Raw genomic sequence first — 16806 nt, 5'->3', positions numbered from 1 at the left:
AATGGTGCAGCCATGTGAGTCGGCACAGAGCAGGGCCTGGGGAGAGCGGGCGCAGCAGGATGCTGGTGCCAGCCTCTGGCACAGGGACGGTGCAGGCCCGAGCAGCGATGCGCGTGGACACCGGGTCCCTCCGGCCCCCCTGGCTCGGCAACTGGAGCAGCGGTGGAGAAAGCCAGCGCGTCCTGCCACAGGAAACGGCTGCCGGTGTCATCTCCATCTGCTTCCTGCCAGCTCCTTGAGAGCAGGGCTGTGCCCGGGCAGCTGCTCCCAGCACCGTCACGGAGGGGACCGGCGCAAGGTGCCGGCATTGTTCCCGTGGCCACTGCATTCCTGCCACTGCCGGCGGAAATGCCGGAGTGAGCGCGAAGCGCTGCTTCTCCCCAGGGATGGGGCTGAAGGCTGGGCCTGCCCATCCTCCAGACCTGGCTGGGGGCATGGAGGGCCTTGGGGATCCTTGGAGGCTGTTGGCGTGCTGCTCTGCACCCTGCGTGGAGGTGGGGGGCTCACGCGTGCCCGTCAGCCCACCATGGACGTGGGGGGATGGGGTGGCCGGTAGCATCCCAGCAGGGTGTCTGCCACGAGCGGCTGGGCTCAGCCTGGGGTTTTGGCACAGCTGGTGTCCTGTACCCACCCTGGATGTCCGTTGCCGGCCCCTCTGTGCATCCAGAGGTCCCCAAGGCCTGGAGGGTGCCAGCGATGGCCCGTGCCCATCCCCTCACCCAGTGTCCTTGCTTCCCCACCCAGCGAGCCGGGACCTAGCAGCACAGCCTGTCCTCACACGCCAGGGACAGCAGCCAGGCAGCTGCCTGGGGTGGGGGGCTGCCTGTACGCGCTCACCATCTGCCCCTGGCTCCCGAGACCTTGCAGCCCTCAGCCACTGCCACCGCGCTGGAGATGCTGTTCCAGCGGTGCTTCTCCCTGCCCGTCCCTGCCCGCTCTGCCTGTGACCCTGTCCCCAGCTTCCCACCACGGTGCAGGGGAGCCGGCACCACCAGCAGCGTGCAAGGGAGCTGTCATGGCGTGCGATGCACCGGGAACGTGGCGGAGCCCGGCAGCCTCCCACCTGCCTGCGGGCAGCCGGCCAGGCCAGGAAAAGCCAGAGATTCCTTAGGTCTCCCAGCCCAGGAGTCTTTTCCTCCTGCACCGGCTGGCCGCGGCCCAACCGGGGGGTCCTCCCTGGCCTCCTCCTTCCAGGCTGGCACAGGAGGGCTGGGGTCAGGGCTCAGCTGTGCATCCCCTGGCCGCAGCCCAAGGCCCCACGCTCAGGGCTGGGCAATGCCTGTGGGGCCGTGGGGCATCGCTCCTCGCCTGGCAGGGGCCGCAGCGTCTGCTCCGAGGGAGACTGCCGGGCCAGCCCCCGCTGCCTGTCCTGCCTGCACCCTGCAGGAGGGAGCTCATGGGCAGGGTGCTGGCTGCCTGCAGCTGGTGTGGGGGGGGAACCTTTGGTGCTGAGGTTTGAGGTATAGGGGGAGAGCCTTCCCAGTTCAAACCAGAAGCAGCAGCGCTGTAGGGTGGCAATGGAGGCATGATACCCCCACCAGCACCCTGGGCCAGCCGGAGCAGGAGCTGGGGTCAGCCAGGGGGGGCTGTGGCCAGGGTGCCGTGTCGTCCCCCATCACAGCGCTGGTGGCGAGGCCACCGCCGGCCCTGGGAGGCTGATGGGGCTGAACACTGCGGCGCAAGGGCCAGGACAGGACTGGGCAGCGAGCCGGCAGCCCTTGCCACCCACCCCATCCCTCTGCGGGGGGTGCAGGCAGCGGCAAAGCGGGGCCGACAGCGGCTCCCTGGCCGCACGCGAGCTGACCGGCCAGCCGCCACGGCGGGCGTGGGTAGGCGGCGTGGCGGGAGCGCGCTGGCGCGTGGCCGGGGAGCACATCCCTCCCGTCCCGGAGGATGAGCTAATGGAGGCCAGCTGGGCCCAGCCCCGCTTCCCCAGGCTCTGCTCCCGGCCCCAGCTGCAGCCTTTCCGCTCCTCGGCGGCCCCATTAACCCCCTCCCCGCCGGTGCTGCCACCTCCCTGCCCGTGCCCCCGCGGCTGCCGTGCTCCCCTGCCCGCAGCCCCACGCAGTGCCAGGGCTGAGCTGCCCTTCGCCCCAGGACATCGCTCGTGGGAGGGCTCCTGCGAACTATAACGGGTTTGGGGCCCCGCACGGGCACTGCCTCGCTCGGGGGTCCCAGCAGGGGCTGGGGGACGTCCTGTCCTGGGGGGTCCCATCCCTTTGCAGGGCTTACCCCCCCACCCCGCTGCAGGGTTCTTCCTACAGGTCTGCTGAGCCCTGACCACTGCCCCCCCTGCACGGGTCCTGCTCGCTGTGGGAACGGGGACACCAGGGACAGGGACACCAGGGACAGGGACAGCAGGGACAGAGACGCCAAGGACGGGGATGCCAGGGAGGGGGATGCCAGGTACCAGGCACCGCAGCTGCTCCCGCATGCGGGGCTGTGGGGACAGCTGCCCAGGGCTGGGGGGTCAGGCTGGGGAGAAGGGGGGGGCCCGGCAGCCGCTGGGGCTGCCTCAAGGCAGCAGCGTCAAATGGGACCAGCGAGAGAGATGTCCCCAGGACTGGGCTGCTGTCCCGCAGGACTGGGGCGGCTGCCTGTCCTTCACCGGGGGCTGCAGCATCCCGGCGAGGCGCTCAGCAGTGGGCAGAGACAGCCCCAGCAGCCGCCGCACAGTCCCTGCCCATCCCACCGGCCTCGTCCTCCCTGCGCCGGGGCCACGCCAGGCCCAAACCCTCCTCCCTGCCCTGGCACCACGCTGCCGGACATGGGTGCTGCACCCTCGGCTTCACCCAGCACCCGCGGGCGCTGGTAACCAAGGCAACAGCAGCATGGCAGGAGCACCCGCACACCCGTGCCTCCCTGTAGAAACCGCCTTACAAAAGCTGTTATCCCAGCAAAGGCTTCAGCTAACGAGCTGCTCGTCCCCAGACCCAGGCGCTGTCGGTGCCTGGGGGACGGTGAGCAGGGGTGGGTCGCGTCGTCCCCTCCTCCGGGCATGAAGTGTCCCCCCCTCGGCGGCAGAGCCTGTCCCACTGCCCCGCTCCCCACTTTTAAAGCCATGATTACCACTCAGCCCTTCGTCATGCAGCTGATGCCCATCACGGAGCGGAATTCAGGCGAGCAGAAAAATAAACCCCAGGAGGGGAGAAAGGTGGGGGGGGGGGCTCAGAGCAGCATTTGCAGCCAGGGTCCCCCAGCCCCAGGCACTCACCCCACGGTGCCCCGGCTGGGACCAGCATCACTGTGCCCTTCCTGCATCCCCTTCTCCATCACCCAGCCCCTCTGCAAGCCTGGGGGACGCTGACCTCCTGTTTTCCCACCTTCCTCCCCGACTTCACAGGCCAGGCAGCCCTGCAGCTTGTTTCTCTCTTTGCTGGGCATCTTCTCTGCCAGCACCGGGCTGGGGAAGGGGCTGCTGTGGCCCCAGCCGCCACCAGGCAGTGTCAGGAAGGACCAGAGGGCCCCTGGCAGCCCTCCCCACCAGCTGGCGAGTAACACGTGCCTGCACCTCCAAAAATCAGGGTTTACTGTCTTCATAACTCTTTATTATAAAGATGTATTTACACAGAATAAATCTTTACAGACACGAGAAACATGGTCAACAGGACCCGGCGGCACTCAGAGCAAGGGCCTCCCCTTTGGCATATGTCAGTGTTTGACACAGAGACCCCAGTGCCCCCCTTCTCCCACTGTCCCATGGCATGGGGCGGGCAGAGGGGGGGCCCAGAGCCCCACGCTGTGCCCCACGCCTTTGGGGTCCCCAGGAGGTGGATCTGCCAGGGGAAGGGGACCCCACGCTCAGCGGGGAGGGGAGAGCAGCTCGCCCGGGGATTAGCACCATGGGAATAAATAGACCGCCTGCCAGGACAAGCTACGTGCTCACCCCAGCATACGGGCGGGCAACTGGCAAGGATGGGGCAGGAGCCCCGGGGGAGCTTGCAGACCCCTGCGGAGAAGCTCCTCTGCCTGACAAAGTGCTTTGCGCAAAGTCCACGGGTCCTGGCGAGCCGATGCCCAGGGCAGCCCCGCGCCCACCGGGACAGGGCCATCGCAGCAGCACCCGGCTCCACCACGAGCTTCGTGGGCCACCCGCTGCCAGCCAGCCCCAGGAGGCAGCGAGGGGAGAGGCAGGAGGCACCCCCGGTGCCAGCCACGGCGCTGGGGCCACCAGGGACAGCCGCAGGGTGGAGGTGACGCCAGCCGAGGGCTCACAGGTGGGACCCCGCGCTCGGGGCCAGCAGACAAGCGGAGCGGGCTAGGACACGGAGCGGGCGATGGGAGCCGCATCCTTGGGCGGCCGCTGGCAACCCTGCAACAACAGCAAACCCAGGCACGCGTGAGTCCCCTCCCAGCAGTGTCACGCGTGTGTGTGTGTGTGTGTCCCCCGCCCCGCTGCTGCTCACCTGCCTCAGAAGGGCATGGGGCCCTTGTGGGAGAGCCGGGGCCGGGGCCGCCGGTACCTCCGCCAGCCGCCCGCTCGGGGCCCGGCCCCGCGCCGCGCACCCCGCGGCCGCACCAGGGTTCGGATGAGGCCGTCCTCCGCATCCTTCCCGCCCGGCGCCTGGCCCAGCGGCCCTGGGGACGGCAGAAGAGCGTTAGCCGCGTCCCCCCACCCAGCGCGCCGGACGGGGCTGGGGATGCCGCGTGGGGCCCTGCCTGCACCTCCCGCCGCTGCCCCACGGGCAGGCAGGGCCGGGCAGCGCCGCCCGTTTCCTGAATTGCCCCCAGCAGGAGCCATTCGCCGGCCGAGTGCTTCCTGCGCCGGGGCGGCCGGGCCACCTGCGCCCAGCGCGGCCACCTCCCGCTCACCGAGGGGCACGGAGCGGCCCCGCCGGTCCCGCATCCAGCAAACAGCGATCGCAGCCGGGGAAGGGGCCGAGCCCCGGGCAGCGTGGCTGGGCCCCCGGTCCCCCCCGCCAGCGTCCTGGCGACGGCCCGGGCTGTCACCCGCGGCACCGGGCGGGTCGTGCCCCGGCAGCCGGTGGCAGTGACGGCTCCCCGGCCCCCGGCCGGCTGTTGTTCTGCCCGGCTGGACAGGGGGGGTTTGTTGGCACCATGAAAAGCGCTTTGTCCTCCCCAGCCCGGCGGGGCAGCGGCTCCCGGCCGGCACGGGCAGGGGCTGCCGGTGTTCCCCCCCCCACTCCCCGAGCCCCGCTCAGCCCACCCTGCCCACGGTCACCCGGGCACGGGCCCCTCCGCCCTCCCCGCTGCCAGCCCGGGCACCGAGCGATGCCGGACCGGGGGGAAGGGGGGGTCCGGGGGGGTGGTGGTTCCCCCTGCACAGCTCGGAGCCGCGGTCGCCCCCGGCCCGGGGGTCCCGGCACTCACCCGCGGCGGCCAGGGCGAGCCAGAGCAGCAGCAGCAGCGCCAGGAGCCAGCGCGGGGCGGCCATGCTGGGGGCTGCGGGGCGGCGGGGGCGGCGGCGGCGGCCCCGCTCCGGGGGAGCCGCATTTGTAGGCGGTGAGAGCCCGGCCCGGCCCCGCCGCCCGCCCGGTCATGTGGCCCGCCGGGCCCCCGGGGGGGGGTGTCCGCCCCCCGCCCCGCCCCAGCGCCCGCACCCCCTCCCGGGACACCCCCAGCCCGATCCCCGCACCGGCATCCCCTCCCGGGGATCCCCTGCCCACATCCCCCCCCCCGAGCCCGGCCCCAGCCCCGGGGCTCTGGGACCCACCCCCCCGCTCGGTCCTGGGATCCCCCGCCCAGCCTGAGCTCGGACCGGCTCCCAGCCCGGCCCCCGGCCCCCCCTCCCGTCCTAGCCCAGGACCCCCGCACAGCCCGGCCCCGGGACCCCCCCTCCCAGCCTAACCCTGGGACCCTGGGACCCCCCATCCGCCTGGCCCAGGCCCCCCTTCCAGCCTGTCCCCCCCTTCCCCTGGCACCCAAGGGAGCAGGAGGCTGTCCTGGCACCCCCCATGCCCACCGTCCCCGGCAGCCTCTGCCTCTCCGCCCCCCTCCCAGGCCAGGTGGTGCCCACAGAGGGGTCCACCTGCAGCTCCCCCCCCACCCTGCTGCCCCCCAGGTCATCCAGCCACTGCCCGGGGGGCACGAAGCCCCCTCTGCCAAGGGGCACAGCAAGGGTGCTGCTGCCTGTGCGAGGAGGGGGGACACACCACCGCTGCAGGATGGGCACTGCAGCCCCCGGCTCTGCGCTGCGTGGGCCAGGGTGGGGGCCAAAGCACCCTGTCCCCCCTGCACAGAGGTGAGGGCTGCGGGTGCCGGTCCTGCGTGGCCTGGGTGCTGGCTGAGCACCCACGGAGCCCCTCTGACCCGGGTGTGCGGGTACAGCCACTGGCACGGTGTTGTGGCGGGTGACAAAGGCAGCGCTGGAGCCTCCCCCAGCCCCGGCACCCCCTTGCCTGCAGCCGGGTGCTGCCGGGGAGGCCACGGGGACCACGCACCATGCCAGGACATCACCCGTCAGCCCCCAGACCTCGCGGGGGGCTGGGGGAGGCCCAACCCTGTTTGTAACACTCCCCTCCCCAGCATCCTGGGGGTGAGGGCTGCTGGGACACCCCCCGCCACGCCGCCCCTCGGGGATTTGGGGCTGGGACGTGGCAGTTGGGGCACACCGCAAAACCACCGTGCCAAGGACCAACGCGGTGACAGCCGCAGCTCTCCGAGGACACAAGCGGGGCTCCACGAGCCAACAGTCAGAAAGCGGCTCCTCCGGGTCCAGGCACGGGGGTCCCCTGAGCAGGTGGCGAAGGACGGGGTGTAGGTACAGGGACGTGGTGGGTTTGCGTGGCCAGGTTTGGGGGGGGGGGGGGGCTGCAGGGGTGGCTTCTGCGAGAAGCTGCCAGAAGCTTCCCCCAAGTCCGGCAGAGCCGATGCCAGCCGGCTCCAGGACGGACCTGCCGCTGGCCAAGGCCGAGCCCATCGGCCACGGTGGCAGCGCCTCGGGGATAACAGAGTTAAGGAGGGGGAAATAAAAACCTGCTGGAAAAAACAGTAGCTGGAGAGAGGAGTGAGAAGATGTGAGAGGAACAGCTCTGCACACACCAAGGTCAGTGCAGAAGGAGGGGGAGGAGGTGCTGCAGGCGCCGGAGCAGAGATTCCCCTGCAGCCCCTGGAGGACTGTTTTAAGATTTTATTTTTAAGTTTTTATTTTCTCATTATCCTACTCTGATTTGATTGATAATAAATAGAATTAATTCTCCCCAAGTTGAGTCCGTTTGTCCGTGACGGTAATTGCCGAGGGATCTCCCCGTCCTTATCTCGACCCGTGAGCCTCTTGTCATATTTTCTCCCCCCTGTCCCGCTGAGGAGGGGGGTGACAGAGCAGCTTTGGGGGGGCACCCGGTGTCCAGCCAGGGTCAGCCCGCCACAAGGTACCAGGTATTGCTCCTGCAAAAAGTGGGTGACAAGTACAACCGCACCCTGGGACAGCACCTACCAGGGGGGTGAGTGAGGGGTGTCCCTGCCCGGCCAGCGCCCCGGCAGTGGGTACAGCGGGGGCTGCACTGGGTGGGGGGCTGTAGGACGAGCTGTACATGGGGGGGGCGGTGAGGAGGGGCTAAGCGGGGTGTGGGGACCATGTGGCAACCCTGCACGGGTCTGCAGGCACGGGGGGAGCACGACATCCCCTGTGCCTTGCGCCACCCCCCCGCACCACCGCAGCCTGGCTGAGCGCCCTGGGCAGGTTCTCCTGCAGCCCCCCACTGCTCCCCACCAGCGATGTGCACCCCCAAAGTCAGATGCTCCTTCTGGGGGGGGGGGTGGGTGTCCAGCTCATGGGGTCCGGGAGCTGGAGCCCCATCCCTGCAGGCCAGCTGCCAGGCTCTGGGGCACAGTGGGGACCCCACCGGCCCACGTCCCTGGGCACGCATCACCTGCTGGGCTCCGGGGCAGGCAGGAGCAGGCAGGCCCTGCCTTCACAAGGGATTGTCGCAGCATCCCCCGCCACCGCTAGCTTCCGCATTCCTACGGCCGTGCACACCCTCCCTCCCTCCCCGACCCGCGTCCTGTTTGCCGGGCGCGTCACCCCGGCCTGAGTCACCCCACGGCCTCTGCAGGTGACGGAAGGCCAACAATAGCCCACAAAGGGAGGATGTCCCCCCAAAGCCTTCCTCCGGCCCGTCTTCGAGGAAACCTCCCGCGGGAGGGAAGGGCCCCACCGGACGTGCAGCGACCGATGAGCTTCGTCCTGTTGACGCTGGCTTGCTCGGAGCAGCACGCGGCCCCGGGGGTCCCCAGGGACGGCCAGTGCCACCCTCCCCGCGCTGGGTGAGGAGGAGGAGGGATGTGCAGCCGCAGGGCTCACGCTGACGCTGTACCCGCGGGGACGGGACAGGCCAGCCGCAGCCCCATCCCTTGGACGTGGCCTGGGGGTGGCATCGGGGACGGCATCGCAGAGTCGAGCTCAGAGGCTGGCGATGGGGGGGCGGGGGGACACCCTTGTCACCGCGTGGACCCCGTGGGACCGGGCGTTCAGCTGCGCAGTGAGGGGTGTCTGGCAGGAAGGGTGGCAGGGACAGGGGGCTGTGGGTGCAGCCCCCACCCCGGCGCTGGGCAGGGACCAGCTGGGACGATGAAGCATCGTTAGCACATTTCACTAATAAGCAGGATGGCAGCAAACCGCTGTCACCGCAGCAACCGCGTCGCACACAGTTGGGAAACTTTTGTTGCCATTACAATTACAGGCAGCGTTGGCGTCACCCCGCGTCCCCTCTCCCTCCTGTCCCTGTCCCGTGCTGGGGCAGGGGATCCCCCACTGCCCCCCCCCAGTCTGGGGTCCTCTGAGCAGGGGACCAAACGGTGATGCATTTGTGACACGAGTGTGCCGGGCCTCAGCCTGCCCGCAGGTGGGGACAGGACGGTGATGGGACCACCGGGCTTTGCTGCTGCCGGCCCCGGCACTGCACCGGGGCTGCGGCGGGACCGGGCGGGTGGGCAGGGGACCGGACAAGGGGACAGGGGAACAGGGGTCTGTGGGTCTGTGCGGCTCCACAGCGCGGTCCTGGTGCCACCTCGTGGTGAGCAGGATCCTGGTGACACAGCTGGACAGTCGCTCAGTGGCACAGCCGGACAGTCGCTCGGTGGCACAGCCGGACAGTCACTTGGTGGCACAGATGGACAGTCGCTCGGTGGCACAGCCGGACAGTTGCTCAGTGACACAGCCGGACAGTCGCGATGGTGGCACAGCTGGACAGTCGCTCGGTGGCACAGCCGGACAGTCACTTGGTGGCACAGATGGACAGTCGCTCGGTGGCACAGCCGGACAGTTGCTCAGTGACACAGCCGGACAGTCGCGATGGTGGCACAGCTGGACAGTCGCTCAGTGGCACAGCCGGACAGTCACTTGGTGGCACAGATGGACAGTCGCTCGGTGGCACAGCCGGACAGTTGCTCAGTGACACAGCCGGACAGTCGCGATGGTGGCACAGCCGGACAGTCGCTCAGTGGCACAGCCGGACAGTCACTTGGTGGCACAGCCAGACAGTCGCGATGGTGGCACAGCCGGACAGTCGCTCAGTGGCACAGCCAGACAGTCGCGATGGTGGCACAGCCGGACAGTCGCTGCATGGAGCAGACGGCCCCCGCAGTGGCACAGCCCTGCAAACCAGACGGCCGCTGCGTGGGCTGAGCAGTCGCTCGGTGGCACAGCCACCTTCTCCCCGGGTTTGCTGTCCGCACGCCTCCCGTCCCTGCCCCATCCCTCTTCCAGCCTCCTGCGAAGGTGCTGTGCCACGCGGCTGGCTGTACGTCAGGCGGAGCCCGGGGCCGCTGGCTGTGCCGGTGGTGCTGTGCGCGCTCTGGTGCAGCGGGTCCACGAGACGTCCCGGGGTGGTCTGCGAGAGCGGCTCTGCAGCAGGGACCCTGCAGCACCCCGTCCCGGCTGGGGACGTGCGGCCCCCGTGTCCGACACCGTGTCTGCCCCTCGGCAGCCTCGCTCTTCCGTAACCACAGAGAAGCCATTAAACCGGTTAAGGAAACACAAGCGCAATAAAAGTGACAGGCCTCGGGGTCAAGGCTCATTATGACTAACATAACGAGCTTTTTAGCAAGGCAGATGCTGCGATGCTCCGGAGCTGACGGGCTCGGCGGGACAAAGGGCAGGTCCCGGAGTGCTCCTCCTGCGGAGAGCGGGGTCCCGGCGCTGCCCTCGGAGGTGGCCGCTGGTCCCCGAGCCCTGTGCCCGGGGTGTGGGCAGGGGCTGGTACCCCCCCGCCCCGGCGTGGCATCGCTCTGGCTGTTCGCCACCGTCACGTCCCCCCCTCCCTCCGTACGCTGCCACCAAACGTGTTTCTCTGGCAGACAGGGCCCTACGGGACAGAAGGGCATTTGCCCCCCCCCGTGACAGCGGGAACGGTCAGCAGTTGCTGTGCAGCACCCCCCGGCCCCACCGCCGGTCTCCAGCCTGGGGGTGCCGCTGGGCGCTGGGCTGGGGGCCAGGGCCGTGCCCAGGAGGATGCTCTGCACCGCTCCGTGTCCTGGAGGAGGAGGAGGGCTGGTGCGGGGAGTCGGCAGCACGGCCCCCCCCGGGGCACCCTCACCCAGGGGCCCCCGGGTCAGCTCTCGGTGGCTCCAGGGGACACGGGGGAGAGGAGCACGCCGCAGCCCCTTCTTGCGTGGTTTTAACCCTGGGCAGCCGGGACGTGCCAGGATGAACTGGCACAGCCCCACCTCTGCTCCAGGAGGATCTTTGGACTTTGTGCTGATTCTGCTGTTTGCTTTTATTTGGCAGCAGGATTCACTTTTAATGCATAGGACAACAACCCCTCTTGGCCCTCCCATCCAGCATCCCTCCGCCCCTGGGGCAAAGGCGCGGGAGGAGGGACCTGTCACCCGAGGCGCTGGGGAATCGGGGAATCGTCCCCTCGGCTCTCCGTCCTGCTGGGCACCCCCGGGGCAGCCATGTACCCCCCGCAGTGGCTCGCAGCCTGGGTGCTCCTGCTCCACCACGGTACGTCGGGGGGACTGGGCTGGGAGCCGGGGTGGGCTCACATCTGGGACCCCCCGGGGTTGCGGGCTGGTCCCAGCGTGGAGGATGCGGGGGTGTTTTGCAGCAGTCAGAACCCCACCTTTGGGTGAAGCGAGGGGGGGGGTTTGCCCCGAGGGAGCCAGGGCTGTGCTGCTGCCCAGAGGGGCTGATCCTGCTGCCTGGGGAGGTGACGGGTAAGGAGTGGCTCCCAGGGGCATCGAGGGCAGGCGCTGGAGGCCACCCCGTGCCAAGGGTGACCCATTCCCCCACGGACCCGAGCCCGTTCCCTCGGCCGAGACGAAGCAACAGGTCTCTGCCCAGCGACCGCGCTGGTGATGGAGAGCTCCGGGAACGGCGGTGCCGGCGGTGGCACCGGATGCGGAGCAGCACTGGAGAGTGGCCACATCCTGCCAGGGCACATCCCCGTCTGCCAGCCAGGTCCTCCCGCAGCCCCAGCGCTGGGATGCACAGGGCTGGCTCCTGCCACCCCCTTCCCCAGCTGCTGGGCATGGTGGGCACTGGCTGCCGCTCCACCGTGCCCCCGGGGCCCGTCCCCGAGCATGCCGTGGGGCTGGCCGTGCCCGCGGCTCTTTACTTCCTCCTGAGATGGGTGATGGCGCCGGTTTTTGTCCACTATTTCTGGGGCTAGAAACACCGGTTTTTGCAAAAAGCTCCAAAGCTGGGCTGGCTCGGTGTTTGGGACTGGGGACGAGGGTCACAGCTGCCCCTGCGCTGGTGCTGGGCTGGAGCAGGGGGCCAGCAGGACCCCGGGCTGCAGCCTGAGGCTCCAGGGTGTCCCCACGCCCCCAGGCTGTGCCGCGGGCCGGCCGCCGCAGGCTGCCTCCGCCAGGACCGACATCCGGGACTGCTCCACGGACCCACCGGTGAGCCCCGCTGTGCCCAGCCCGCCCTGTTCCTGGGACACCCTGCGTGGGGTCACCCCCCAGCCCCACCGCTGCTGCTGGTGCCCCCCGCCCACCCAGCACGCGTCCCCTTGTTCCACCAGTACCTGCCCCCTACGGCCACCAACACAACGGCGCGGCTCGCCGCTCTGCGGGACGCCATGCGAGCCCACGGCGTCCATGCCTACATCGTGCCCTCCACGGATGCCCACATGGTAAGGCAGCAGCCCGCCTGCGCCCCTGGGGACCAGCTCCCCGGCCGGTGCCCGCGGCCGCCTCTCACGGCTCCATCCCCGACCCCAGAGCGAGTACATCGCCGAGCGGGATGCCCGGCTGGGCTGGCTGACCGGCTTCACCGGCTCTGCAGGTGAGAGCATCCTCACCGCCCTGGGGTCCCTGCTCGGGGGGGGGGGGGGGGGCCAGCACCCGGCTGCCTGCTGAGCCCCAGCCTTGGGGACCCTCGGGGCAGGGCACAGTCCTGCTCCACACAGGAGGGCGGGCTGGGGATCCCTGGGGGTCCCCACCAGCTGCCTGGAGGGGGGGGGAGGTGACGCCTGAGCCCCCACTCCTGTCGCAGGCACCGGCGTGGTGACGCAGGACAAGGCTGCCCTGTGGACCGACAGCCGCTACTGGACCCAGGCGGAGCGGCAGCTGGACTGCAACTGGGAGCTGCAGAGGACAAGTCAGTGGGGGGCAGGATGGGGCGCTGCTGCGTCCCCCCACCCCCCAGAACCCCCCCAGCCACGGCCTCATCTGGGGTCAGCGTGGGCCGGGACGCGGTTCGTCCCTGCGGTGCCACCCAGCTCTCTCCTGCAGCCTGGATCAAGTCCATCGGACTGTGGATCCTGGAGGCGGTTCCCGTGGGGGGGAACATCAGCTTGGACCCCTTCCTCTTCTCCATCGGTAGGGCTGGCCATCACACGGGGTGACCCTGCCCAACGTGAGGGCAGCTTCTGGCTGTGGATTTACCAGGTGCCCCCGACCGCGGGCTGCTTCCCCCTCCGCAGACACCTGGAACAGCTACAGCCAGGCTCTGCACGGCTCTGGCAGGACCCTGCTCCCCATCGAGACCAACCTTGTGGATCAAGTGTGGGGTGACCAGAGACCCTCTCCCGCCTCCGGCGAGATCTACAGCCTCCCGACGGCGTTCACGGGTACGACCGCCGTCCTCCCCGGGGCCGCAGGGCAGGTGCTCGGCCATGGCAGCCCCCAGCGTGGGGGCCGTGGTGGTCCCTGAGCTGAGCCGGCCGCTCACCCCCCCCCGCCCCAGGGAGCAGCTGGCAGGAGAAGGTGGCTGGGATTCGGCAGCAGATGGAGCAGCACGTCCGACGCCCCACGGCCGTGCTGCTCTCGGGGCTGGAGGAGACGGCCTGTGAGTAGCCACGGTGCTGTGGTGGGTGCCATGGCGGGTGCCGTGGTGGGTGCTGTGGTGGGTGCCGTGGTGGGTGCTGTGGGCTCCGATCCCTGGCGGTGGGAGGGCAGCCGGTGGGCACAGGCTCGGAGGTCTCCTTCCCGGCAGGGCTCTTCAATCTCCGCGGAGATGACATCCCCTACAACCCCGTCTTTTACGCCTACACCCTGCTGACCAACACCACCATAAGGTGGGCAGCACCTCCCCGCGGGCACGGGGCGTGCATGGCCGGGCTCGGGGGGCCAAAGGCAGCAGGCCAACCCCACGGCCGTGCCATCCCCATCCCGCATCCTCCCCCAGCCTGTTTGTGGACGAGACGCGGCTGGCGGCGGCGGCGCGGCAGTCCCTGCAGGCAGGCTGCCCGGGGCCGCTGTGCGTGGAGCTGCAGCAGTATGGGCAGGTGGGCGCCCACCTCCGCGGCTACACCCAGGATAACGTCACCGTCTGGCTGGGCACCGAGTACACCACCTACGGCCTCTACAGCGTCATCCCCCAGGTGGGTGCCGCGGCGTGCCGGCGCTGACACCCGTGCCGCTGAGCCCGGCCATGGGCAACGTGGGTCCTGCCGGGCTCAGGGGCGGCCCCGTGCCACCGGGGGTGCGGGATGCGCCGTGGCTGTCCCGGGGGTGGGTGGCCATGCCCGGCCGTGCCACCCCAGCCGGCCCTTGCAGGAGAAGCTGCTGGAGGACAGCTACTCCCCCGTCATGCTGGCCAAGGCTGTGAAAAACATCAAGGAGCAGGAGCTGCTGCGAGCCGCTCACGTAAGGGCTGTCCCCGTCCCCGCAGCCCCGAGCAGAGGTGGAGGGCAGCCGGGGGAAGCGGGGTGCTGATGTCCCCCGGCCCCTGATGCCGCTGGACCGCCCCCAGGTTCGGGACGCGGTTGCTGTCATCCAGTACCTGCTGTGGCTGGAGAAGATGGTCCCGCAGGGGCAGGTGGACGAGTTTTCGGGGGCACAGCACATCGACACACTCCGACAGTCAGTGGTGCTGCCGCGGTCCCCCCCCACCCGTCCCGGTGCAGGACAGCCGGGGACCCCCAGCATCTCCCTCCCTGCTGCCTTCCAGGGCCCAGGAGCACAGCCGTGGGCCCAGCTTCCAGTCCATCTCCGCCAGCGGGCTCAACGCCGCGCTGGCCCACTACAGGTACGGCGGTGCCAGGGCCGGGGGTGCCAGGGCTGGCAGCAGCGGTGGGGAGCGGGAGCTGGAGGCTGGAGCTCTGACCCCCCCTCCCCTGGCAGCCCCTCCAACGGGAGCAGCCGGAAGCTGTCTGTGGATGAGATGTACCTTTCGGACACCGGCGGGCAATATCTGTGCGTAGCCCTTAGCGCGGCCCCCCCAGCACGGCACAGCCCCCCAGCCCCTCCCCATGCTCCCAGTGCAGGGTGGGGGCAGGAGGCCCCAAAGCCGGCGCTGGGGCTGCATCGCCCCTGTTCACACACCACCCCCCCCCCCCTTGCAGGGACGGGACGACAGACATCACGCGGACGATGCACTGGGGTGTGCCGACCCCGCTCCAGAAGGTACCAGCCCCCTCCTGCCAGCCAGCACCCCCTGTGGTGCCCAGCACCAAGGTCCCAGCTGGGGCTGGATGTGCTGGGGGGGGGGACACACGCACGCTCAGCCCCCCCGCCATGCCCCTCGTAGGAAGCCTACACCCGCGTGCTGATGGGCAACATCGACCTGTCCCGCCTCGTCTTCCCACCCAACACGGCAGGTGGGTGCTGAGCCCGGCGTCGGCGGCACGGCCCTGCCCAGGCTCCCCGGGCACAGGGAGGAGGAGGAGGAGGGCAGGGCTCCTCGCCAGCTCGCTGGCCCCCATCCCACCTCATCATTCCCCAGGGAGAACGGTGGAGTCCTTTGCCCGTCGGGCGCTCTGGGACGTGGGACTCAACTACGGCCACGGGACCGGCCACGGCATCGGCAACTTCCTCTCGGTCCATGAGTGTAGGTGCTGCGGCTCCGGCACCAGTGCTGGGGACATCGGCTGAGCTGCGAGGGACAGGGACGAGGACAGGGGCTCATCTGGGGCTTCTCATGGCCCAGCTGAGCCTCTTGCTGTGGGCGGGTGGCCCCTACCTGCAGGGTGCTGCAGTCCTTGCCAGGGTGACCCCATGGTCCTTGCCAGGGTTGCCTGCAGTCCCTGCCGCGGTGGTCCTATGCTCCTAGCCTGGGTGGTCCTGTGCTCCTTGCCAGGGTGGTCCTGTGCTCCTTGCCAGGGTGGCTCCGTGGTCCTTGCCAGGGTGGCTCCGTGGTCCTTACTGTAGTGGCCACGTGGTTCTTGCCGGTGTGACACCTCGGTCCTTGTCGGGGCGTCCCCGCAGCACACGCCGTCCCCAGGAGCTGTAACCCACCCCATGTCCCCCGCAGGGCCCGTGGGCTTCCAGTCCAACAACGTGCCGCTGACGGCCGGCATGTTCACCTCCATCGGTATGCTCAGCGCTCCGGCCGGCGCCCCGGGCGCTGGGGATGTCCCTGAGGCGCAGAGCCCGGCCAGGCGACGAGGCGTTCGGCTCTCGGCCCCTCTGGGGTGGGCTGGGGTGGGCTGGGGGAGTTGCTGGGGCTCGGGACTCACCGGGCGCTTTCCCCGGCCCCCAGAGCCCGGGTACTACCGGGACGGCGAGTTCGGGATCCGAATCGAAGACATCGCCCTCGTGGTGGAGGCGCAGACCGAGGTAGTGCGACGGGGCTGGGCAAAGGGGTGGCACGGCACGGGGGGGCTGCACCAAGCAGGGGTGGGGGCACCAAACGGCACCTCTCTGCGGCAGCACCAGAGCGGGGAGGAGCCCTTCCTGACCTTCGAGGTGGTGTCCCTGGTGCCCTACGACCGCAACCTCATCGACCTCAGCCTCCTGTCACCGGAGCAGGTACGGGGTGCTCGAGGCAGGGAGGCAGAGCCGGGACGTGGGGCAGCACGTGGGGCTGGGGTGTGGGGAGAGCGAAGGGGGCCGGGGATGGACTGCGGCATGAGGCTGGGGGGGTAAAGGGGGCCGGGGCAGGGATGGATGCGCAGGTGGAGAGAGGCAACGGAGTCTGCAGATGGGGCCAGCGACTGGGGTGTGGGGTAGCTGGATGGGGAGGGCCAACGGGGGGGCATGGGTGGGGAGGGGGGGCCAGCGGCCAGGGCAGCCCCCCCGCAGCCCCCCAACGGTGCCCGGCTGCAGATCCGGTACCTGAACGCCTACTACGAGACCATCCGGGCACGCGTGGGGCCCGAGCTGCAGCGGCAGCAGCTGGAGGAGGAGTACCGCTGGCTGCAGAGGAGCACCGAGCCCTTCCCGCTGGGCAGCGCCGCCGCCACCACCGCCACCCTGGGCACGCTGGCCCTCGCCTCCCTCCTCTCCGCACTGCTCACCGGGTTGCAGGCCTGACCCCGCCGCCGGCCAGCCCCCTTCCCGCTGCGGATCTTTCTTCTCCCTGCCGCTCACTTCCTTTTTTTTTCTTTTCTATTTGCTCGTCGGTGATTAAACATGAGCAATGCCGGCGGGTGCCTGTGCAGTGCTGTGCCCTGCCATGGCAGCCCGGTGTGCTGCCAGCCTGCCCGCCGCCTCGCTGGCCCCACGCAGCCCCCG

General features: G+C 69.9%; 2 protein-coding genes across 3 annotated transcripts; one reads left to right on the top strand and one right to left on the bottom strand.

Annotated features, from left to right (window-relative positions):
• Positions 1 to 3538: 3538 nt before the first annotated feature.
• On the bottom strand, positions 3539 to 5501 carry APLN (apelin). The gene is given in 4 exon segments (XM_054839296.1): positions 3539 to 4312; positions 4407 to 4578; positions 5332 to 5402; positions 5404 to 5501. Coding segments are annotated over 3 exon segments (336 nt in total). The 3' UTR covers positions 3539 to 4312; positions 4407 to 4411.
• A 5259-nt stretch (positions 5502 to 10760) lies between these two features.
• On the top strand, positions 10761 to 16718 carry XPNPEP2 (X-prolyl aminopeptidase 2). 2 transcript variants are annotated; one of them, XM_054839262.1, is made up of 21 exons: positions 10763 to 10906; positions 11735 to 11808; positions 11931 to 12041; positions 12130 to 12193; positions 12404 to 12508; positions 12643 to 12729; positions 12834 to 12980; positions 13097 to 13198; positions 13346 to 13427; positions 13538 to 13733; positions 13909 to 13998; positions 14105 to 14214; positions 14303 to 14380; positions 14476 to 14547; positions 14697 to 14757; positions 14882 to 14951; positions 15077 to 15181; positions 15605 to 15664; positions 15833 to 15909; positions 16003 to 16101; positions 16399 to 16718. In XM_054839262.1, the coding sequence occupies exons 1-21, from the start codon at positions 10858 to 10860 to the stop codon at positions 16603 to 16605; spliced, it is 2046 nt and encodes a 681-aa protein (XP_054695237.1). In that variant the 5' UTR covers positions 10763 to 10857; the 3' UTR covers positions 16606 to 16718. The 2 variants fall into 2 exon arrangements, with proteins under 2 accessions (XP_054695236.1, XP_054695237.1); XM_054839261.1 differs by having other exon boundaries at positions 10761 to 10906; positions 15833 to 16101.
• Positions 16719 to 16806: the final 88 nt, after the last annotated feature.

Source organism: Grus americana, chromosome 12 (genome assembly GCF_028858705.1).
Source record: "Grus americana isolate bGruAme1 chromosome 12, bGruAme1.mat, whole genome shotgun sequence".
In the NCBI taxonomy this organism is placed as follows: Eukaryota; Metazoa; Chordata; class Aves; order Gruiformes; family Gruidae; genus Grus; species Grus americana.
This window is presented reverse-complemented; position numbering and strand designations above follow the sequence as displayed.